Source organism: Callospermophilus lateralis, chromosome 14, assembly GCF_048772815.1.
Source record: "Callospermophilus lateralis isolate mCalLat2 chromosome 14, mCalLat2.hap1, whole genome shotgun sequence".
NCBI classification, from domain to species: Eukaryota; Metazoa; Chordata; class Mammalia; order Rodentia; family Sciuridae; genus Callospermophilus; species Callospermophilus lateralis.
In genome coordinates this window covers 15,228,596-15,254,126 of record NC_135318.1, presented here as the reverse complement: position 1 = coordinate 15,254,126, position 25,531 = coordinate 15,228,596, and the positions used below count along the sequence as shown (strand labels likewise).

At 35.5% G+C, this 25,531-nt stretch overlaps 1 protein-coding gene across 1 annotated transcript; it reads right to left on the bottom strand.

The window, feature by feature from the left end:
- Positions 1 to 289: 289 nt before the first annotated feature.
- On the bottom strand, positions 290 to 6,559 carry Tdrd15 (tudor domain containing 15). Its single transcript, XM_076833870.2, has one exon. It carries the CDS (start codon positions 6,557 to 6,559, stop codon positions 290 to 292), a length of 6,270 nt encoding a protein of 2,089 aa, XP_076689985.2.
- Positions 6,560 to 25,531: the final 18,972 nt, after the last annotated feature.

Here is a 25,531-nt window from a genome sequence, read left to right as displayed (position 1 = left end):
GAAATGTAGGGATCTTGGGAGTTTTGTGAAACCCTTGAAATAATTTGTAAATGTCATGCCAGTGTGGTTAAAATCCTCAAATTTCATTATATTCTGAAAAGTTCACCATTCAAAAAGGTGAAAATATTGTAACATTTTATAATCCAAAATATTATACCCTGTATATCAATTTACTCATATTTTCAATTGTTTCCTTGCAATTTGATATTTTCAATTTGGGTTATTTCAGCACATGCGAACTTAAAGAATCAAAAACAGAGTCTAAAGAATCTACTTATAAAAAAAATGGCTACTTACCCTGTAAATTTTCTGATATAATTTTTTCATTAACTTGCAATGCTTTTACTCCTATCCTTAAATCCAATGTGTTATTTTCTTGTACTTCTTCGGATGGTAGTTTTTCAAAAACGCTTTCAATCCAGTTGGTATTATTTTTCAAACAATCAGGCAGTTCCCAAAATGAAGTTGCTGTACATGTATCAAACATAGTGGTGCTTTGGGGATTATGTTTTCCACTACCAACTTTATTTCTCAGTGTTAAATTTCTAGAAGCCAATTTTTTCCTAATATGTATTTTCCTTAAGAGGCTCTTATAGACATCTTTCCTTTTTATAGGTCTCTGCTTTTTCAGCTTTTGGTTCTCAGCACACGTACAATTTATATGTTCTTTTCTGAAACAATTTTGATCTAACAATGCACAAAAAGGCTTATTCTGTAATTTATATTGGATTTTAGTAGATCCAGTAGTCGTAATTGCATCAAGATGAGCTGAATCCTTAGAATACATTGCAAGACCAGATGCAACTAATATATCTGCCAAACTGTTTTTCTCATGAAAGACATCTACTTTCAGTTTTGTTTCAAAATTGCATTCCCTAAACTGAAAAACTAAGCCTGGTTTGCTTAGAAAATCTTGAAAAAAACTTTTGACTTCTTCATTCCAGTGTTTCCCTGTAATAGGTAAGATGCCATGTAAGATACATGGATAACTCAGCCTTGGCAAATTCAGAAGTTCCTCAGGAACAACTTTAAGATTTATTATGTCTGAATAAGTTATATAAAGAGAAAATCCATAGTCAATGAACACAAGATGTAAAGACCTATCATGGACTTCAGAAATTTCTACTCTATTCCATTGATCTTCCAACTCATATTTGAATAAACAACTAGAACCAGGAATTATGAGCTCTTGAGGCAATGTTTGTAAGGTTTCTGGTAGATCAGAAAGCAACATAAAAATATATTTCATTGTGTCAAAGAAATCCTCCAACTGAACACAGAAGTCTGAAGGATCAGAAACAGCAGTGGCAATACCAGAATACTGCCTACCATTTTGGAGTTGTGCCCAAGTAAATGATCTTATTGCACATGATGACATAAGAGTCTGAGATTCCATGTTGAAAATTATTCCTGAAGATTGAAGTTTGTTTTCTTCAACCTGATCCATATTGAAATTTAAATATTCCAAAAGTAACATGCCATCTACCAAAATTTCTACTTCCCAAGCAGAATCTAAATATTTCAGGAAGAGAACATTTATTTCCAAATGAGCAAATAAACACACAATGGACTCAAATGGTTTGTTCCTAGAATTTTCAAACCAAATCCATTTACAAGGCACAGCTTGTTGTGGAATATTTCTGATTTCACCACTAAGCCCCTTGGTATTATTTAAAGGCACTACTTCACATCTACCATGATCTACTAAAAAAACAAGCACTTTCCCATCAATACACTTTTTTTCTACTTTTGATCGGTACCACTTTAAAGTTTTTTTAGATTTTGCCAGGCATTCTAAACCTTTTTCAACATTTTCCATTGATAAGAAAGAGGGGTTTTGTTCTTCTTTAGCAATTAATAATGTTAAATCTGATAAGATTTTCTTATTTTTGGACAACTTCACATAAAATCTTCCACTCTTTGAAACATAAAGTATTTCAGCTTTTTCAAGCTGACCGGGTTTTAACTCCTCAAACGGAATGTTCACCAGCTCTTGGTAGGAAGGCTGAAGGCTCACAGAACTTTCAGATTCACTTGATCTTCCTTTTTTCAATTCATTATCAACATCAAGACTCACCTTCTGAGAGACAACAGGAAGCATTTGCAATACTGTCTTCTGTAGTTTTGAACATGCTGCCCATTTCAGTAGTTCATTAATGACACATTTGTCATCACAGATTATATTTACTTCCCATTTCTGGTCATGCTTTTTCAAAAATTCACAAGAAACTGTTTTGTTATTTACTCTCGAAGCAAAATAATCCACAGTTTTGCTGTCCCATATTTCATCAGGCTCATTCCATTTTACTCCACTAAGAAAAGAATGGATTCCTAGTGGAGGAATAGTTAAGAATTCCTTCTTAAGTTCATAAATTTTAGATGTGCTTACTATTGCGGTATTGCCATAATCTATAAATTCTACTTCAAAAGAATTATCTGGCAAAATTTTCTTAATTACTGCTCTGTAAATGGCACTGTCTCCAGAGTACTCTGCAACGACAAGATCTCCCACCAGCAGTTTAACTGAATTTTGCTTTTTCACTCTGTTTTCTTTTCTTTCATTTAGAGCATCTGCAAGTCTAATGATTATATTTTCACTCTCCACAAGCTGAATATGAAAACTTGCTGGATTGCTGATATTAGATACATACCCTTTTACTTGAGCATTCAAGTAAATTTGGGGTTGAGGAAGGTCTTTGGTCTGTGGTCTAATAAGGTTATGTGGGTTTTGTGAGGCTGTTTGAGTTAACCCACCAATAAATGACTGAGATACAACCTTTACCGATTTTTGGCCCATATCACTTTCATCAAGAATATGTGCAGGTCCAGGGACAATTTTTACACTTTTATTTTTAAGTCCATCATTCAATGACTTCTTTACTTTGTTTTTAGACACAGGTTCAATTTTGTAACAAACTGATGGTTTCAAAAGCCTGGCATAGATACTTTTAGGATGCACTAATTTATCAGTTTTGTTTTCAGAATATGTTACTAGACTACTTTTGCTTTTCACATTATGGCGATAGTTTTTTTCTATTTTGCTTTTCAAAGAAGCAGCAAGCCTCTTATTCTCACTTAATTTATGAGTCTTTTCCCTATGTTGTGCTTGTTCAGAATGTTTTTTTCCATAAGCATGAAGCAACATTTTAATTTTCTGATTTATATGTTGATACCCATCATATAATTCTATACCAAGCTGGCCATCTGACTCCCTGGACAATATTACTGCCTTCAGTGGTTTTCCCAAGAAATTGTTTTCAAACCAGCTATTGATTTCTGCTGGAATATCTATGTCTCTAAGATCTGATAAAAAACACTTAATAGCTTGCATAGGTATAAATAGCAACTCTGGAAACTGACTTGAAATGGCCCTCAACATGTTTTCTTCTACTAACTGCTTATTTCCAAAATCCACAAAATAGACTAGAAAGTCAGATGATGAATCTGTTCGCTTTGCTAAAGCTCTATATGAGAGACCATCTTCCACATATTTACATATGCACAACCTCATTTTATTAGAATCATATTTTGGACAATTTTTGAGGCTAATCATCTCTGTGATTTTTGTTTCCAGCATCTCCAGATCTTTATCATTTCTACTAAGCTGGCAATAAAACTTTTGGGGACTGTATATATGAGATATATACACTTCTTCTTCACTTCCAATTTTTATGTTAAAGGAAGAATAATAGAAACTGTAAAGACTAACTGAGGATGAAAGTGGCTTTGGTAACATGCTATATTGTGCAGAGCCACAATTAATAAATTCTTTTGCACTAGTAAATGAGGATCTTAAATCCACTAAATTACATAAACAGTTTGGATGTTTAAGAACTAAAGCATAGATAATACAAGTCAATAATCCTTTAGATGAAGTAATAAAATTTCCAAAGTCTCTGGATGTTTCTCTTGTCCAACTAAATAACTTACAACTAATGGGTTCAACTAAACAGTTAAGACAACATCTGAAGGCTTGACCTTCTAAAAAAAGAAAATGTGGATTAATTGCACAAAGATCTTTAATTAAAACTCTTTCTTGGTAACCATAGTCAACAAATATTACATCAACTTCTTTTTTTGATACATGAGTCAAAACAGCAGCTCTATACCACTTCCTATCTTTGGAATACTTAGCAACACAAGCAATCTGACCAATCTGATAAGGATCAGAATGAATGCTATAATAATTCTGTATTTGTTCCATCAGTAATTTTAGGTCTTCTAACTTACATTGTAGCTGGCATGAAAAATCACCTGGGCCATAATAATAAGAGCATCTAACTTCAAGAACTGTTCCTGGTTTAAACATATATTCCTTATAAGTCCATGATGACCTAGGTGCCACAGACAAGGTGAAAAAATTTTTTAAATCTGAGAAATTAACAGTTGGTGACTCAGACAAAGGTGAGCAATTTTCTTCCAGCTTATCTGATTGGTGCTTTTTAGACTTAGGTCCTTCAAGAAGGGCAGACACGACTTTCTGAATATTAACTTTGTTATTAGATTTTAAATTTAAAACAGAATATTCACTTACAGATTTTGGAAAACATTCGGGTTCTACTTCCCAATATTCTGCATATCCAGCTTGTAACATAAGAGAGACAACATCAATATTTTCTGAGGCTTCGATACTCTGAATATTTACAGTGTACTTGTCATCTTTTTTTGCTATAACTTGAAGCAAAATTTCTTTGTTCAAAACAATTTTTTTAAAATAATCAATTGCTGCCTTTACCCATAAATCTTCAACAGGAAATATATGTGCAAGTGAACAGCACATGGCTAAGGCAGGCAACTCACAAAATTCTGGAAGCAAAATTTTTACATCAAAAAATGGTATGGAATCAGTATTTCCATAATCCAAAAAATAAACATTAATCTCATAACCATTAATTTCAGTTATGACAGCTCTGTAAAAACATCTGTCCTTGCTGTATCTAGCACAACAAAATAATCCAGGTTCAGGATTTCTTAGAATTAGTTCATCGTTTTCACACAAATCATAAAATTTGTTTATATTTTTCATTATATCTTGAAATTCATTCTGATGGGCATTGGTACGCACCCAAAAATTTGATGGGTTTAATACATATGCTACAAAAGCTACGTAGGCAGCCTCCATCTCCATTTCTACAGTTTTAATAGGAAAACCTACTTTTAAAATGTCTCTTTTATTTAGATAGTGTACTGACTGTTCAGTATTTCCAATAAAACCTTCAGTTGCAAAGCTGTTTACATCAGAAGTACTTGTCTCACTCAAAGTATTGGAGATTTTTGGATCAGACACTGGACAAAATACTTGTGTGTCTACAGTCTTCAGCAGACATTTAGAATTAATTGTAGACTCTTGAGCTTGTAATGTTACATAATACAAATGCTCATCCTTATTGAAGCAATCAATGTGTGCATATACTATTTGTCCTAATAAGGCTTGTTTAAATACACTCAGTTGAAGTTTTCTCGCATCTCTATCTGGACTGTGTAAATATGTCAGAGAACATGGAAATGAAAATAATGGTACTAAAATAAAATCCTGTTTCAGCTTCTTTACGTGAATTGAGGGTATAGCCTCACTACTGCCGTAATCCATAAACCAAATTTTTACTTGATTATTGGGCAAGAGTTGTTGAAGAATTCCTCTATGCCACTGTCCATTTCTCCTTTTGGCAACACAAAGTAGTCCAAAATTATCACATGTGGGGCTAGTTTCTTGACTGATAATATCATAATGCAAAGTCATACATACTGTCAAGTTTTCTAGCTCTGGAATCCATTTAATTAATTGACAATAAAACTTACTTGGGCTTAATGCTGATGATATCTTTATACTTTCAAAACTTCCTACTGACAAAGATGGCTGCAAATTATCCAGAATATGTTGAACATCAAGTAAAGTATCATTATTACTTAATGGTAATTCAGATTCTTTATGCTGTAATAAATCTGGCATTTGTTGAGGGAATTCTTTTAACATTTCCACAATAAGACGAAATGAATCTCCATCAATAAATCTTCCTAATTGTAATTCAAGAGCCTGGGATATAACTTTTGGCACTTCAAGAAGAATCATTTGCAAAGGCAAAATGGCTTGCACATAACCTTTCAGTTGTATTCCTACTAATGACTTGAAATAATTCAAAGCCTTAGGAGACCATTTTTCCCCAAGTGGAAGTATATTGGCAAAAATTCCAAATACTACGCGTGGTGGTAGATCAAATAAATTATCACAGGCTGAAGCAACATGCATACCATCAACTCTTAGCTCTTCTCCACGATCTATGAGGAGTACCGTGTACAGTTCATTTTTCTTGTCTACAACTCTTCCTCTCTGCCATTCTCCAGTTGCTCTTTCTTCTACCAAACAAAGTTCATCAATGTTTACATTATTTTTTACTTTTGGAATATGTTGTATTTCCCTCTGCAATATGTGGTAGTCAAACTCACATTCACTATTATTTCTGCCTTGAAATTTCACCAGAATATTCTTGGGAAGACATTCAATATGTGATACTGTCAGATCCACATCTAAAAATGTCGGAAACAGAGATGTAGAATCCATTTTCTAGAAAGCAAATAAGTACAAATTAGCTTCTAAACAGATAACTGCCAAATTAAATACAATGAGCCTTACATAAATTTTGGTATATAAACATGTCTTAAAAATAATTCTAGCCTGTATTTCATCAAATTAAACATGCTTGCAAAAAATTATAAATACCAGACAAGATATTAGTTAGATAAACAAAATATAACTGTTTTCCACTACCTCCTGCATTTTTAAAAAAATCCACTGAAATAACAAGAAATCAAAATAAAAAATGAGGAGTCAGACACGATAGTGCACACCTGTAATCCCAGTAACTCAGGAGGCTGAGAAAAGAGGACTGAAAGTTCAAAGTCAGTCTCAACAATTTTTCAAGACCCTCAGCAATTTAGCAAGACCCTGGGGATATACTTCAGTGGTAAAGTACCTCTGTACTCAATCCCTTGTACCTCCCCCTGAGAAAAACAGGGAAAATATATGTCATCATTGGAAAATGGAAAAGATCAGTCTTTATTTCTCAGAAAACTTAACCAATTTCTATTAGATATTAGATGTGGTATGACAGAAAGTACCAAATAATTCTCGTAGAGACCTCCTCCACTTCCTTTGAGAAAAGACTTTCCCTTCTGTAGATTCCTTCCAACAACCGGTATTCCAAAAGAGTGAGTGCAAGAAGCAAGGGAAGATGATGAACCAGTGAGGGCACACTCCATGCTGTGTTAATTAGCAATATTTGGACCCTATTAGAACCATTACGCAACCCCAGGATTCTTTTTTGATTTGAGGGCAACAGACTGAGACCTAGACACCATTAAGGGAAGCGAAGCACAGAAAGACACTGAAACAGGTTAGGTATATCCAGGTCTTGTCACTGGAATGGCTGGCCACAAAAGGGGTAAGAGGAAGACATTTTTAGCATACAAGCATAGTCTCTCTACCATAGCTAAACTCCAGATTTGGAGTAAGGTATAAAATATTTCCCAAATTCACTCAAGAACAAGTACCTATAAGAGAACACAGCTCAACTCTTCCTTGACCAAGTTAACAGTTGGCACATATCAATTTCCATCTATGAGGATAAAAGCACTGAAACTTAAAAAAAAAAAAAAAAAAAAAAAAAAAGTGAGAGGATTCACTTAAAAGAAACCTTGGAAATTTCTCCCGTCCCCCCAGGAATAAGTGAATTGAAAGAAACAGAAAATAATTTCTTTCCAAAAATCTGATTCCTGTTCTCAAAAGCATCAAAAAAGGATAATGCATTTTTATCAGACATAGTAGTCATGAAGACATAACAACTGAGATTAGGAAAATGTACACACACTCACAAGAAATTTAAAACCACAATTAAGAAAGTGAACCCAAAATAAAGATAAATAAAAGAAAAATTTGATATAACACCCAAAAAACTTAGGGGAAAAGTATAAAAAGATGAAAAAGAAGCATGCTAGACAGGAATATAAAATCTTATTAAAGTATAAATGTTATCTTAGAAAAAAGATCAAATAACAAAACAGAAGTGCTTTCTAGGATTTAAGAACTAAGTCTCTAAACTGAATAGAACCCAGGCAATCTTGAAAAAGGAATAAGATTTAGGGACATCTGAGTACTCGCTATGGCTTTTATTTCCTCCTAGCTAATTAATTTGGTGTCATAATCAACATGGTATCAGCCACAGAAATTCCTGGCCATGCTTACTTGACTCTGGAGTTTCTAAGAATAAATGGACAATGGGCAATACACTCAAGATTGTAATTAGAATAAGACAAAAAAAAACTTTTGACACAAAATACCTTCTTAAACCTTTATTATTTAAAACATCAAAAAAGTCCTATTAAACCAGTGGTTCTCAAACCTTTGGTCTCAGGACATTTTTATACTCTGAAAAATGATTAAGGACCTCAAATTGCTTTCATTTATGTGGCTTATCTCAACATTTACCACAGTAGAACTAAACCCAGAAATTTTTAAAAGTATTACTCAGTAATTCATTTAAAAATATCAATAAACCCACTAAAATGTTGACATAAATATTTTTAAGAAAGATAACATTTTTCAAAACCAGTTGTTTACCTTAAAGTGACAGCCTGTTTCACCCAGCAAAATATTCGAACCTGAGTAATTCTAGTTTTAGTATTTCTTAGAAGTAAAAATGGTATTTCTATTCATCATTATATCAAAGGCTTTTCCTAGAGTTAATCAGTACAGTTCAGTGTCAGTACAAGTGTTTTATGAATACTTTCCATTTCATCACATGAAATACTAACAGACATGTCTTCAAGGGTGAACCTGTAACATTTTTACTGCTTAAGAACACTGTTAATAAATTGATACTTTTTTTGTTTGTTTGTTTGCTTACTGCAACTGTTTGGTAGTGAAGAACACAACTACCAACACAGTTTAGTGCTCCTGCTTGATTTGCAGTGAGATGACAGTAGTTTTACCTATGATGGCTTCTATATCATGAGTGCCAATCTTAACCCAATGAAAAAGGCAAACATTTATAAGGTACCAAGACAGTACATGAGCAAAGAATAATATTTTCAGTAAATGGTCTTGGAACAACTGTACATTTCCATGCAAAAGAATGAGGTTGGACCCCAAACTCTTACAATATACATAAATTAACTCAAACTGGATCAAACACCTACCTGTAAGAACTAAAACTATAAATCTCTTAGTAATAAGCCTTCATGACCCAAGTAGGCCATGGTGTGGCTTCTGAGTTATGATTCCAAAAGCATAAGTAACAAAAAAGATAATTTGGACCATCAGAAATAAAAAGTCTTGTGTTCCAAGGAAACCATTAAGAAACTAAAACAGGGTCTGGAGTTGTAGCTCAGTGGTAGAGCACTTGCCTAGCACATGTGAGGCACTGGGTTCAAACTTCAGCACCACATAAAAAACAATTAACTAATTAATTAATTAAAGGTATTGTGTCCATCTACAACTAAAAATTGAAGAAGGAAAACAACAACCCACAAAATGGAAGAAAAATATTTGCAAATTACAAATGATAAGTGACTTGATCCACAAAGTGTATAAGAATCTCTTAAAGTCAACAATAAAAAGACACATAATACAATTTTTAAATAGGCAAATGATTTGACTAGACGTTTCTGAAAAAAAAGATATGAATGGCCAATAAGCATATTAAAAACTGTTTGTTCTCATTAATAAATGCTGGCTGTATTAAAGAAAATTAACAACTACAAGTATTGTCAAGAATATGGAGAAATCAAAACTCTCTACATTGTTAGAGGAATTATAAAATGGTACAGCCACTTTGGGAAACATTTGATGATTCCATAAAAAGTTAAACAGTAAGTCCACTCTCATATATACACCCAAGAAAAGTGAAAACATATGTCTACACAAAAACTTCCCCAAGAATATTCATAGCAGCATTATTTAATAACTCAAAGTGAAAGCATCTGTCAAATAATGAATGGATAAACACTATGGTATAGAAATATACTGGAATATGATCTAGCCTTTTAGAAAGGTGTAATACAGAGGAATGTCACAACAGGGGTAAATCTTGAAAACATTATGCTAAGTGAAAGAAAACATATACAAAAGGCTGCATATATGATTTATAACTTAAGTAAAATGTCAAAAAAAGGTATATCCACAGAGATACAAAGTAGACTACTAGTATCAGAAATTAAGTGGAATAGACAGTGTTGGTTAATGAGAATTCAGTTTCTATTGAAGATGATGAAAATGTCCTACATTAGACACTGATGGTGATGCACAACTTTGTGGATAAACTTAAAACCACTAAATTTATCCATTTTTCACTTTAAGTGGGTAAATTTCATGGTATGGGCATTATATAAACCAATATAGTTATTTTTCAAAATATTGTTTTAGTCAAATTCTTCTTATAATCAATTGAACTTCATGAAAGCCTCTGTAATGAACTACAAAATTCTAACTTATTCTATTGATGGTTTATGTATCTGCCTATTTATTTGAACAAATGCTGTATGAAAACAAACATGTTTGTTTATATGTTTATTGCCTATAGCCAATTCCTAAAATTAACTCTTTCACATAGTAGGCACTTAATGAATATTCTTGAATGAATGGCTAAAGGACTTATGTCCAGATACAACAGGCAACTATTAATCAGTGAAAAAATAAAAATAGGCTAATAGAAAAACACAAAAAAAAATGGAAATTATAATTCATTTAAAAATCTGTTAACTCTATGAGACAGTCAATTGCAATGGTTATCAGGAAAAAATAAATTTTAAAAAGAGATAACAATATTTGCCTATCTAATGGATTAAATCTGATAATACTGGGTTCTAACAAAGAAAATGTAGAGTAGAAATTTCAGTATATTGCTGGTAGGAGAACATCTATCCTAGAAAACAAATTTGTAACACCTCATGATACTTGTATTGGCAATACCTCATAAAGTTAAAGACCCTTTACTTATATTTCTGGATGCCTCCCTGAATTAGTATTGTAGGTCTGCAATAACAAAATATAAGAATTTGGGTGGGTTCAACAGGAGAAATCTACTTTCTTCTAGTTCTGGAAGCCAAATTCTGAAATAAAGGTGTCAGTGGGGTTGGTTTCTTGTGAAGGCTTGAGGAAGAATCTATTCCATGACTTTTACCTTGCTTCTCATGATAGCTGGCAATCCTTCCATTCCTTGGGTTGCAAGTATGTTAGTCTAATCTCTGCTTCCTCACTCCACATGGCATTCTCCCTTAGTGTCTATGTCCTAATTTCCCTCTTCTTAAAAGAACACTAGTCAGATTAAGGCTCACTCTTCGATGGAGTAATTCCACAGTTGGTAATCTGCACTTACGAAAATGAGGATGAATGCTGGAAGATTTTTACTGAAGAAAATAGAAGAAAACCCATAAAACACTTCCAAGAGAAACCAAAGATAGCCTAAACTAATGGAGAGACTCAATACTGTTAAGGTATTAATTGTCCCCAAATCCATCTATAGAACTGACACAATCCCAACCAAAATTCTGAGATGTTTCTTAGCAGAAATTGAAATTTTGATTCTAAATCTTGTTTGGAAATGCAAAGCAATAAAACAGCCTAAACAGATTAATTTAAAAAGAAAACCTCTGAAAAAGAACAAAATTGGAGGATTTGCACTACCTGATCTTAAGACTAATTATAAAGGTATTGTGCTCAAGACACTCGAGTACTATATTGTGACATGGGTATGAAAACATACTTCACAGGAACAGATCAGAGAATACAGAAATAAGACCTGCAAATATAAAGTCAATAAACAATAAAGTGACTTACAACAAAGATTTTAAGCAATTTTAAATTGATGCTGTAAAAGTTTGCCACACACCAAAAAACTAAAAATCTGGCCACATATTTAAAAAAAAATTCAAAATGGATCACAGATTTAAGAACTAAATATATAAAACTTGTAGAAGATACAAGAAAATCTTAATTACTTTGTTTTGGCAAACATTTCTCAAACAAGACACAAACAAAAAATTAAACTATCAAAGGAAAAAAATCAATATCTTCAAAAGACACTTTTTAAAAAAATTTGAAATCAAGTCACAGATAGGAAATACTTCCAAAACACAAAGGTAACCTAGAACCTATGTCTAAAGTATATAAAGAACTTTTACAACTCAGTAATAAGAAGAGAACCCAATTTTAAAAGGGCAAAATATTTAGCAATCACTTTATCAAAGAAGATATATGAATGGAAAATTAGTAAGATGCTCACTATCATTGTCCTTGGGAGACTAAAATTAAATCACATCAAAACAACACAACACATCTAATAGAACAGTTGAATTTAAAGGATAACCATACTAATCACTGGAATGGTGAGGATACAGCATAGCAACTGGACATGTCATAGACTACAAATAGAGATATATAATGCGTAAAATGGTACTATCACTTTGGAAAAGTTTGCTAATTTCTTAGAAACTTAAAAAGATACCTTCCACATGACTCAGCCCGTCCACTCCTAGGTATTTACCCAAGTTTACATCTAGGAAAAAACTTATAGGAGACTGTCCATAGCAGACATGTAACAACCAAAAACTAGGAACAACTCAAATGTCCTTCAACACAATAAAAAAATAGATGGCAACCATTCAACAATAATAAAGTATTTATACACACAATATGAGTAAGTCTCAGAATAATTATGATGAATGTAGTAGCAGAGGGCACACATTGTATGATTCCATTTATACCAAACTCTATAAAATACAAACCAGTCTACAGTTACAGAAAGCAGATCAGTGGTTACCTGGGGGGAGGAGAGTATGGGATGGAGTGAGACCAAAGGAAATTTGGGGGAGTGATGGACATGTTTATCTTGAATTCAGTGGTTTCATGGGTAATATATGTGCCAAGTGTCAAATCCTACAGAGTCAAATGTGTGCAGTTCATTATACCTCAATCATACTTCAGTAAAGCTGTATTTTTAGAGCCACAAACACCACACCTCTTGCTTATTAATGATGGGGCAGTAAAATAAATTGCAGAGCATCTATTTTATTCTTTGTGGTTACTAATAAAAAAGCAATAAGTAAAATCTATTTTTATTGATAGGCCTTAGGAATCTTGTGAAGTTGGGGTTGGGAAAAGTTTTTAGAGTGATGTGTATAGAATACTAGAATGTTACCCTAAATTGTGTTTGTATGCAAATAGAGGAAGGTGTGAATGCTACACATTAGATAAATTAGGAGACTGATTTGGAAAAACAGGAGGTGTTTCACTTTACCCTTTGATTTAACTGACATATGGTAAAGGGCTTCTAATAGTTTTTAATTAAAAAAAAAACTTTTTGAATGCATATTAGTGTTACAACAATTAAATCACTGAAAATAAATTTCTTCAGAACAGCAACTCAAACCCAAACTCCTTGTGTGTCTTTTCATCTCTCCCTGCACCAAAATAAAGGTCACCCTGACCAAGCAGCAGACATCTCTCACCACCCTGGGTAGGGCCTCGATACCCCAGTGAGCAAAGGACTTCGCTGAGCCTCCTGAGCTGGGCTTCAATGCCCCAGTGAGCCTTGGGTTTCAGCTGACCACCCTGGACTGGGCTCTGGGACTCCACTGTGAACCCCGGGTTTCACTGAGCACCTTGGACAGGGGCTGGGACACCTCAGTGAGCTGCCCTCTCAGCTGACCACCCTGAGTAGGGTCTGGGATACCCCCAGTGAGCCCCTGGCTTTGCTGACCACCCTGGGATTGGCCCTGAGACACTCCAGTAAGCTGCCCTATCCGCTGACCACCCTGAGTAAAGGCTGGAATACCCCCAGTGAGCTGTGGGCTTTGCTGAACACTCTGGACTAGGTCAGGGACACCCCAGTAAGATGCCCTCTTCGCTGACCACCCTGGACAGGAGCTGGGACACCCCAGGGAGCCGCGGGCTTTGCTGACCACCCTGGACTGGCCCTGAGGCACTCCAGTGAGCTACCCACTTGGCTGAGCACTTAACCAAGCAGCACACATCTCTGACCACCCTGGGTAGGGCCTCGATGCCCCAGTGAGCTGCAGGCTTCGCTGACCACCCTAGGCAGGGCCTTGGTGTCGCAGACCATCGTTGGGGACAAAAGAGGACCCCCTGAGAATCCTTCCCCTTGTGGGAGGTCAAAGCCACCGGGGGTCACTGGAGGAAAGGAGAACATGGGGAGGCACCACAGTACTCAAGGGTGCTTCGGGCAGGCTGACTGTAAGTAAGTAAAGCCTGAACCTACCAAATCCCCAGCGCCGATCTGGCCGTTCTTCCCGACGTTCCTAAAACATCAGCAGGGCCCAAAATGGCGGCAAGCTCGGGGCAGTTCGCGCCCTTTGTCGGCGCGGGTGCCTGTGCGCACGCGCAGAGGGCCTCACTGAGGCCAGCTGCGGCACGGAGTGTCCGGCCAGGTGTGCTGCCATTGGAAGCTGCCTCCGGACGCAAAGGGGCAGTTCTGGGTCCGAAATCTCCAAGCTCCAGATGGGCAGCCTCACCGTTTTGTCACTTCTTCAATAGCCAATGGCTGCCTTGGCAGCTTAGAAGAGGCAGCTGGAAGAGGGTGATGTAGAGAGTGTAGCTTGTCCTCTGGGTGTAACCCATCCCAGGAGCCTAGGAGAGGGTCGCCTTACTTCCCTACGCCAAAATTAAAGGTTGTGCAGGGCTGTAGTCGAGAAGACAGACCTACCTTATGGTTACCCAGAATAGAAACACAGAGGCCTCAGTGAATTCACAGATCAGTAAAGGAACGGCTGTTTATTGGGTACCAATTAATTAGATATGAATATTACTGCATGTAATTCTATTTGTTTTGCAAAACTTTAAATTGGATCTTTGCATTAGATGATAATTAATGCATGGTCTTAATTTCCTGATCCCAGTGAGGTATTGGGGTGATGTAGGGGAAGGTCCTTGTTTGTAGGAAATAAAAATTTATATATGTGGTAATTGGGAGTGTCAGCAATTTATCCTCGAATTTTGGAGGGAAGTGAGAGAACATGTTCTTCTACTTTTCGTGTGACTTTTCTTTTTGTCATCGTCAAGTTAAAGATGGTTTTTCTTACATTCCAAATGTGAGAGTGTATTATTAGCTTTTTGATATTAATTTCTAATTTACTTGCACTAATTGTATGTGGTCACAGGATATAATATGCAATAATACCAGTTAAAAAGGAAAAGAAAAAAACAATTTAAAAAGTACAATAGACTTATAAAATCAGCCATTCAACTCTAATTTTCTATTCAGTACACTGTAGTAATTTATATAACACAAGAATTAATGGTCCCTTGAAAAATTAGAAACTCAGCTAACTATAAAATAATGTGGATGTGGGTGTTTGAGGTAGACAAATCTTTGCCTTACATATTAATTCATTCATGCTCACAAGTGTAATTCATTTTTCTGTTCTTGCATAGAGTTTTATCATTTTGGTTTTTTATCATTTTATCCATTTCTCCTAGGTTTTCAAATTTATTAATATAAAGGTTAAATAATACCATCATATTACTTAAAATATTTGTGACTGTTTCCTACTTTCACCTGTATTTTACTTATATCTTTTTTTCTTGATAAATTTTACTTATCTTCTCTTTTGGTTTCTCTGTTGGAATTCTTGTTTACTATTTCATGTTTCTTTCCTTAATTATTTATTTCATCCTTTAAACACTTTCTTTCAACTTAGTCTTGATTTATTTTCAACTTTTTAAGTGGAGTTTTTATTTTTTATTTTTAACCTTTCTTGTTTCCTGAAAAATCTTATTCATGATTTTCTATGAGGTACCTGCTTTAGTTGTATCCTTTAGGTTTTTATGGCACAATTTATTATTCAGTTAAATTTTTCCTAATTCACATTAAGATTTCTTTTGTCATCTGTGGGTCAAAGATAATTTTTCCTACATTACAAATATGTGGGAGTATGTTATTAGCTTTTTTATATTTATTTCTAATTTATTTGCTAATTGTATTATGGTCATAGAATGTGATATTTTTAAGTAATACCAGTTTTAATTTTAATTAATTTAAAATTTATTGATATTTGCTTCATGCTCTGGTACCTGATCATTTTTATTTAAAAATATAACACGCCCATTAGATCAAGTTTGTTAATTATGTTCAAGTGTTATATAGCCTTACTGATGTTTTGTGAGTTTCATTAGTTACAGAAAGTGATTCTGCCAACCTCTGTCTGACAGTTTTTTTTCTGTATTTTGAATCTACTTTATAAATTTATGGCAGTTTAAAATTTCTTCCCAATGAAATTACCATTCTATCAATTTGTGATAACCTCACATCCCAAAATTTTTTGTTTAAAGTATTTTACATGAAATTGATGCAGCTATGCCAATTTCCATTTACTTGGTCCTTGCCTTGGCACATGTTTTTCTTTCCTTTTCTCTGTCAACCTCTATGTCCCCATGTTTTAGTGTGTCTCAAAAATAACGTGTAACATAGTATTGTTTACTCAGGCTTGGAAGCTCATGCGTATCTTTAGCCCACTGACGTTATTATAATTTCTGATTTTTAATTCATTTTTGCTATTTTATATATTATGTTGTTGCTACTTTTTCTAGGTTTCTCCGATAATGCTTTCTCTTAAAATGATTGAATTTTTTCTTTATCCACCCTTCCCTACCCCACATGCCATTTTCCTCCACATCAGTTGGGAAGTTTCTGGTACTATCTTTTGGTGGTCACTCTCCAGTTTAAAACACTTGTAGAGCTGAACAAATTCTAAAATCAATCAATATTTTTATCCACTTCTTAAACAATACAAGGGCCTTGGGACATTGGTTTATCACCACAGACACCCCTTTCTGAGTAAAGTGCTTTTTTTTTACTTGAGATCTGCTGAAAGGAGTCTCTGTGAACATATGCCACCAAGACTCCACCTGACTTAGACTCAGGCTTTGTTGATCAGTGTCAATGCCACTTCCTCTGAGAAGCCTCTGACACAGGTAAACAGTCATCAAACTGGAGTACTGTTCACCTAGAAATGCCCAGAGACTCCCCACAGGGACGCACAGATATAGCAGTTTCATGCGCACTTTTATGCGTATCCTTTCCTCTTTTGGTTTTCTAGGAACCCAGCCTTCTACACGCTATAAGCAGCTGGTTGTTTCTCGTTTTCTCCTTCCCTTTCACTGTTGCCATCTTCCCGATTTATAAAATAAAGATATGTGCCCATTACATGTATTGTAATTGTTCATTGCCCTGGAGTGTAAAAGTCCCCTCAAATACCAAATAAACAGAAAGTTGTTCAAACTATTAGCACCAGTAACACCTCTTTTGTGCACTGTTGTGTCCTTCCACCTATTCTTTGTATTCTGTGAGAGGCAAACAGTGATTTGGTGCATGTTGGGCTGTTAATAGTCAAACAAGGATGAAATTCACAGCGTTAGCAAGTGAAAATATAGAAACCTTATTAAATTTGAATTTCCTGTAAGTAACAAATAATCTTTTTAGTGTAAGTAAACTCCAAATCTGATAAGTTTCTAATCAGATTAGTTTCTGAAATTCAGATTTAACTGAGAATTCTCTGAACAATTTTTTTTTTCTTCCATCCTGGACGTTTTCAAACAATACAATGAACTTGAAGGAGAGTTCTGGAAGAGCAAACCCAAAAAATAGGTAAGAAGTTTTAAAACACATCAAGTTTTTTTTCTCATTTTGGGAAACTAGAGCAATGTCAGGGAGAGGGCAGATCACACAAAAATAGAGGAGGTATCAGTGGAGTAGAGGAATGGGATTGAGGGGAGGAAGGACAGATGGGGAAAGAAAGGAAATATGGAATGCAATCAACAAAATTGTGTTTTCTGCGTATTTGAATATATCACAGTGAGTACCACTTTTATGTATATCTATATAGTACCAATTGAAATCAATAAATGAATAAATAAATAAAAGGTAAGCCAATAGAGTAAATCAAGGGGAGTAGGAAGAAGGAAGAAAGGTGGGAAAGGGGGAGCAGTTGGTACTGAAATGGAGCAAATTATACTGTATGCATATATTATCGTGTCAGAATGAAACTCCCCATCATGTGTAGCCACAATGCGCAAATAAAAACATTTTTTAAAAGAAGTTTTAAAGCAACAAACTCAATGCCAATATTTTGTAGAAACAAACACATTATAAAGTAAAAATGTTATAAACACATTACAAAATCAAGAACTTGTCGCTTAGGCTCATCAATCTATCTGTGTATTAAAGATGAGTGCACTATATGGGCTGGGGTTGTGGCTCAGTGGCAGAGCACTTGTCTGGCATGTGTGAGGCTCTGGGTTTGATCCACATAAAAAATAAATAAGATAAAATTATTTTGCCCATGTACATCTAAAACACTAAAAATGAAAATTAAAAAAAAAGATGAGTGCACTATAATGTGTTCATGCTACCTCATCTAAAAATGAAAAAAAAATTGGAAAAGTATGAAGTTACTAGTATATTTTTTAGCGTATCTGTTAAGTTAGGCACATAAAATGAAAGAATACTATATTTAATTTGGTAAATTTTTATGAAGCCTTTTTTGTTAAGCTTCTCAGAAATGATGATGCTAATGGTTGAGTAGGAAGTCATTTTTTAAATCAGGACATCTCTAATTTTCATACTTTGAAAAAGAGATTGAGGAATCCAGGCAAGTCCACAATTTATTAATCAATTGATAGATATACTCAAACATCAGTGATATGAGAGCAAACAAATTTAAGAACCACTACATTAAACTATACTTTCTCAAAGTAACTTGAGCTATTTCTCATACTTATTATAATCTCTAAATACATATTTATTGGTGTTTTTGTTTGATTTTGTTTCTCTAGCATCAAGCCTTGGAGAAACAATCCTGAGCATATTATTTATCCTCAGTGAACCTAAGTGAGAAATTGAATAAGAAAATGGATTTTGTGCAGGGGGTATTTGCAGTCCTGGGAATTCCTGTTTACCCAGGCACAGGTAATTAGAGCTAGAATGAAACTTCAGAAACACAGAACTAGAGGAAGAGCATTTTTTTAGGACAAAGACTGTTATTTGGCTTGCCACTTTTCCTCCCTTTCTTTCCTTCCTTCCTTTGTCCCTAGGGAGCAGGGTTTAACAAAAGTAAAAATAAACCTGCTTTGCCAAACTAAGTCTAAGACACAGAATACATAACCACTGTCACGTGTGTTATTTGTGTGTTATTTGCAGTAGTGAAACTATTACCTTAGAAGACAACACTGTGATTCTGGACAAGTTCATTAATCTCTTTGTGCCTCCTTGTCTTCATTGTCTGGTTGGAGAAACCAATTTCATTAAGCAAAATAGAGTCAGTCTCATAGTATGTGATTTCTCCTCAGAGTCTGCCATTGAAACATTAATTTTCTTTTGATATCACTCTTTTTTAGAAATCATCTGAGTGCATGTTCACATCATGTCACATTCTCTAATTGTGGATAAAAATATCTTTCTCTAGTTCTCATATCCTCCAATATATAAGAGAAAGACATTTTTTTCTTTGTGTTTTTACACCCCACTTTCTAGAACTCTAGCCCTAAATAAATTAACACTGAAGTGTTCAGTCTCTTTTGGACTTAACTTTGTTTTGTCATTTTTAGGTACCACCAGAGGGCAGCACTGAGTTAGTGATGCCCCTCACTCTAGATGTCTGAGTATCTGGAATGGACCTGTCACTTATTAAAGGAGGACCCCTTTTCTATTTATCATGCAATTCAAATTCATCATTTTTCTTTCAAAAACTGTCCAGTGTTAATGAGTTTGTGGGTTATGATTCAGCTCTACCACTCCTTGGTATGGATCCAAAAGAATTAAAATCAGCACAGTAGCCAAGGTGTCTCTTGACAGATGAATGGGTAATGAAAATGTGGTCTGCATACACAATGGAATTTTATCCAGCCATAAAGAAGAATGAAATGATGCCATTTGCAGGAAAATGGGTGGAACTTGAGCGCACCATGTTAAGCAAAATAAGTCAGACTCAAAAATTTTGACAAGTGTTACATGGTTTCCTTTATATGTAAAATCTAGGGGTAAAAAAGTAAAAGAAAAAAGGGATGTCATGAAAATAAAAGACAGGCCAACAGGATAAAGAAAGGGGATAAGATAAGGCAGGAGGAGAGGGTGGAGGGAAACACTGGGGAATAAAGTTGATGGAAATGTGTCATATGCAATGAAGACATGGGGAAGCAGATACCATCATACCTTTATGGCAGAGTGTTAATTGGGGCAAATTGAAAAGTACATCTCTGCAGTCTTTGCATTGTTTCCACCCTTTGTTCTGGCTTCCCCTTCCCCATGCCCTTCTTACACCCCTAGTAATTTCTCTAAAGGAAATTATTCTGACTGCAAGCAAAGATTTTAGCCATGTGGACATCCAGGGCAGCATAGTTATAATAACATACACTAGAAACACTCTACAGGTCCAACATTATATGGGACCATATAATGGATTAGTCCATGGCTGTTAAAAAATAAGATTATTGACATGGTTTCACAAAATGTGGTATATACATGACCATATGTAGTATCCAGAACAATTATACATGGTATATGGAAAGGCAGAACTTGTTTATGTGTAACTGAATCTCTTTCCTGGTTCCAGAGTCCTGGTCCTGGTTCAGCATGGCCTCCTTCCTAGACAGCCAGAGGCTCAAACATCCCATACACCCAGATTTTCTCCTCCCATCCTCTACTGGGAGTCCCAGTTCTTTCCCTCTACAAGAACCAGACTTCATTCTGCCATCCGGCTCCAACTCCTTCTCTACACAGCCCTCCCTCAGTCAGCAACCAACTCCACGCTCACTGCCTTCCACCTCAACTTTGTCCCTAAGTTCCAGTCTGCCTTCCCTCGTGTCATTTTCTAGCACATGTCCCCTAGAAAGTTCTTTCCCAACTGTATCTAAACCACATGGCCTTAGCTCTGGCCTCCAGCCTCCTCTTTGCCCCTGCACATCCCGATGCCCTTTGCCATGTCACCATTTGTAGTGCTTTGCTTCAGCATTTGCTTCCCAGATCAACAAATATTCCCCCTGGAACATTCGTTCTTTATGCTGGCCCTTTTATGTCCCACCCTCATCTCTCTCTTTCTCTGATCACTCTCCTCACTTCCTTGTCATTCAATCTGTTTTACGAGTGGGGCTTCCTTAGATATCTTCTTCAATATTTGGGAAGCAACCCAACCATAAATGGCACCCAGATGAATGACCTCAGGCATGAGATGGAAGTGTTCATCTTCTCATCATGGTGATCCCACATACGCAGGAAGCAAACTCTTTTTCTGAAAACATATAGAAAGTGAGTTAATTTTATTCACCAGTCAGGATTTATAAAATTGGTACCTTTGTCAAGTGAACATTAGTTAAATATTTCCTATGAGTTATATGACTTAGAGAGTAGTGGGGAAATAGAGGTGAAAAAGACAAAACACAAGTAAACATTTTTAAAGATTAATTTAAATCAGAACTTAAAATCTCACTTGAAAGTCACCGTGGTCTTTGTAGGGAAGAATTATTTTAGAAGTTGGAAATTGAAGCTAATAAATAATACATGTTGTTGGTACATGTGCATTAGAGCTCTGGTCCCTATCACCAAGAATAACTTTAAGTACAAAATAGTCATTAGTATGTGACCCACGCAATAGTGGGACCCCAAAACTCATAATGAAGACTTGAAGTATCCAGTAAAAGATAAAACATTTAAGAAGGGGGAAAAAATGTAAGACACAGCCCATTTTGAGTCTTCTTATTGATGATGAAACAGGAGAGACGGTACTTTAAATGATATTCTCAACATATTCTACAAATGTCAAGGTAAACTAGATATAATATATAACTTACTTGAAGTACAATAATAAGTAGCCAAAAATGATACCATGGGCATCTGGCAAATATGTGAAAATAAAGTTTTTAGTAATACAGATACACATCTACTCTGGCAGTAGATCATTACCTTAAATCTCACACGTAATTATAATCATTTTAATCATTTGTGTCCACCATTGTCAAGAATTTAATAGTTCCATTTGACTCAACTTTCTCATTTTCTGAACCTTATTGTCTTAAGAACCAAATCTTTATTTTAGACATTTTTAGCTAGGATTTCTGTAAAATACTGCATGTTACACATTTTCTAACTTCTTAAATGCTTTAACTTTTACTGCAATCTTTTTTTTTTTTTTTTTTTTTTGGAGGGGGGCGCAGTACCAGGGATTAGACCCAGGGGCACCTAATCACTGAGCCACATCCCCATCCCCCAAATAAATATATTTTTAAATTTTGAAACAGGATCTCGCTAAGTTTTTTAGAACCTCACTAAGTTGATGAGGCTGGCTTTGAGCTTGTGATTTTCCTGCCTCAGCCTCCTGAGATGCTGGGATTACAGATGTGCACCACTGTGCCTGGCTAACTTTTATCAATGTCTTCAACATTTTTATTGTAAGTTTCCATGGTAGAGATCAAAGAAGGAAACGTTAGCCCTGAGCAAGTTAAAATGTGAAAGTTCTTATGTCTGTTTTTTGTTGTTGTTCTTGTTGTTTTGTTACCATAACAGTGAAAGTCGTGCCTGCAGCTAGCTGTTCTCTCTGCTGCTGGGAAACACTACTCCATGGGCCTCTGAAGCTCCTGCAGGTCCTACTTTAAGAATGCAAGACCCAGATCATTCCTTCTCTGGGACATTTCTCAGTGTTGTGTTTGCAGTGAGCAACCTTGAACACTGTAATAACCTTTTCTTCTAGATCAAGATTACTGTAAGGAGGGACATTTCCTCCGCTCAGTATCCCTCTCCTGAAACACATCCAACACGTGTGCAGTGCATGTCTAGGACACCCGTGTCATGACACGGAGGAGCTAAGGAACCCATGCAACCACTGACAACCTACTTCCTGCTTTTGCTGTGAATGAGTTTTCAGTCTCCTGGCTTCTGTCAGTATCTGTGACATAGTGGCAAGCTGACTTGTTAAGTCCCAGTATGTTAAAATCTCAGACCCTTCAGAGTTCTTGCAATCTACCTCCCAATTTATTGTTTCATTTAGTCTTGTAGCAAACATGTATAAATTATGAATGTGCCTAGAAATATGTAAGGTCCTATGAGTATACAAAGCAAACAAGTATTAGAAACTTTCCTAAGAAGTTCTGCCTGGTGAGAAGTGCAGATATTCAAAACCGATTTTTCCAACAATACACTATTACTATTGAAGGCACAGAAATGTAGGACTGTAAATTTCTAGAGGAAGTGACTGACACTGAATTAAGCCTTTAAGGATGAGGAATAGTAGGCCAGGCAAAGACAGAGGACATAGATGCAGGTCAGGATAATACAAACCAAAGGAAGAACAAGAGAAATAGCACAGGATGCCTAGAAAACTAAAATAAGCTCAATTGTGCACCAGGATAAATTGAGAGGCTTGTTCAGAGAGCTGAGAAGTAGCAGAGAAAGATTACAGGGGGCAGAACATGATGATTATGAAGTTTGAACTTCATCTTAGAACTGATGATAGAATATAGAAGTTTACAAAGTGTTGAAGTCAAATCACAGTTTCAGGAGAAAGTAGAGTTGTGGGGAAAGTTTGGATGCCAGTTTACCAACTTCAAGATACTAGTTTCCTCTGGGAAGAAGGAAGCCTAAGGAATAGGGTTTGTTTGGGGACATGAAGGAGGATTTTAACTATTTTGTTAATGTTTTATTTCATTAGAAAATGATAGAGATGAAGAGCTAAAGACAAAATAGCAAAATACTGCCTTAGTACTATGGTGAGTAGGCATCATATTATCTGTAGGGTATCTATCTTCTGCACTTTGATGTGTTTTAAATGTTTCATAATTTAAATTGAGTGTTGATTAAATCCTGCCATGTAAGGTCAATTGAAGTCCAATATTATTATAAACTTCACATAACAAAGTACACTATATTGTGATTACATTCCTGGATAATCTCACCATTGACACAGCTACTAGATTTACAGATAAGAGTCAATACATGTTAGATCTATCAGAAAACTTTTCCAGAGGTACTAATGAGTGGAGAATTATGTCAGTAGATTCTGAGTTGTGATTCTTTATTGTTTCCCAGAGAAGGTCAGAGTTAAGACTAGTGTCCACTAGACAACGCCTGCTGTTAAGTTCCATAGCATGATTAATTATTGCTAAGAGTGAGCGAGTGTCCTGTGATCCTGTCCTTGCAAATGAAATGTCTGCGTTTAGAAAAGCATCAATGTAATAAAAACCTAGTCAGGAATTAATTGGACCATGTCCTCCCCGCTATCTTAACATTTATCATTTTGAATCATAATTGCCTGTCTGTAAGCCTGGCACATAGTAGGTAGAAAATAAAAAATTGTTAACTGACTGACAGCCTCCAGGAAGTCAAATTCCATAAGCAGAGGATTGTGTCAACCTACCCCAGCTCCTGGTTTGGTGGATCTGGCATGAGGTTGGCACCAGCAAGCATTTACTGGATGAATGAAGAGGAAGCTAAAGACCCTGCTATCTTCATGAAAATTCCCAGATCTCCCCCAGAAGAAGGATCTCTTCCTCTCAAATTTTTATCTCCTCTTCAAATGTTCAGTAGATGTTCTTATAGGGACTTGTATCTCTCCTTCCTGTTACTATAGAATAGTAACTTGTAAGCATCTTGAGAGTAAGGTATATATTCCCTTTTTGTAAATTATTGCAGAGTAATAGTGGAAAGAAACAAAGAATCTAAAAGTAGTTCATTTAAACCCTCTTTTAAGTTGAGGAGAATTGTATTTTGACCTTAATGTATGCAACTTCAAGCCATTTAAAATCAATTCCATTTACCTCTCTTAAGCTACTTTGGTAACAAATGAATGGACTGTACTCTGTTTTCGCCATACCACCTACAGGGCTGGTGTTTCTGTTTGCTCAGCTATTTCCCACTAAACACCAGTGAACAAAGACAGCTGCCAAACATTTTCCAGGTCATTTGCTCTGTTTGTAAACAGAGAGGGTACAATATTTAACAAGATGTAATCATTTGCAAACTAGATTTATGCAGAATGAAAGAATTGAAAGAGAGGAGCGAAATTAATGCAAGTCTTAAGTGCTTAATGACCCTATTAATTGAGAGATAGGTAATTGGAGAAATTAAACAGACGAGGTAATGGCCTTGGAGTCATTAACTTATTCTGGGAGTGCTGCTAATGTTTACCAGGTGATTTTCCTCTGAATTGAGAGCTAAGAGTCAGTTCACTTTAACACAATAGTTCTTGAATCTAGCCAGTCATAAAAATCACTTGGAAAGTTTCTGAATACTCAAACCCCTAAGTTTTCTTCATATTCCTTAACCAGACTCTTTGAGGTAGGATGGAGGCATATGGGTTTTAAAAACCTGTTCAGTTGATTCTTTTGATCTTCTGATCAAAGCTGATCCAGCTTGGACATCGTTGTTTTAGGACAGCATTTCTCAAACTTCACACTATTGATATTTGGGAATGGTCAATTGTTGTAAAGAGTGTCCCATGCATTGTGGGATATTTGCCACTATTCTTGCTGTGAACCCAG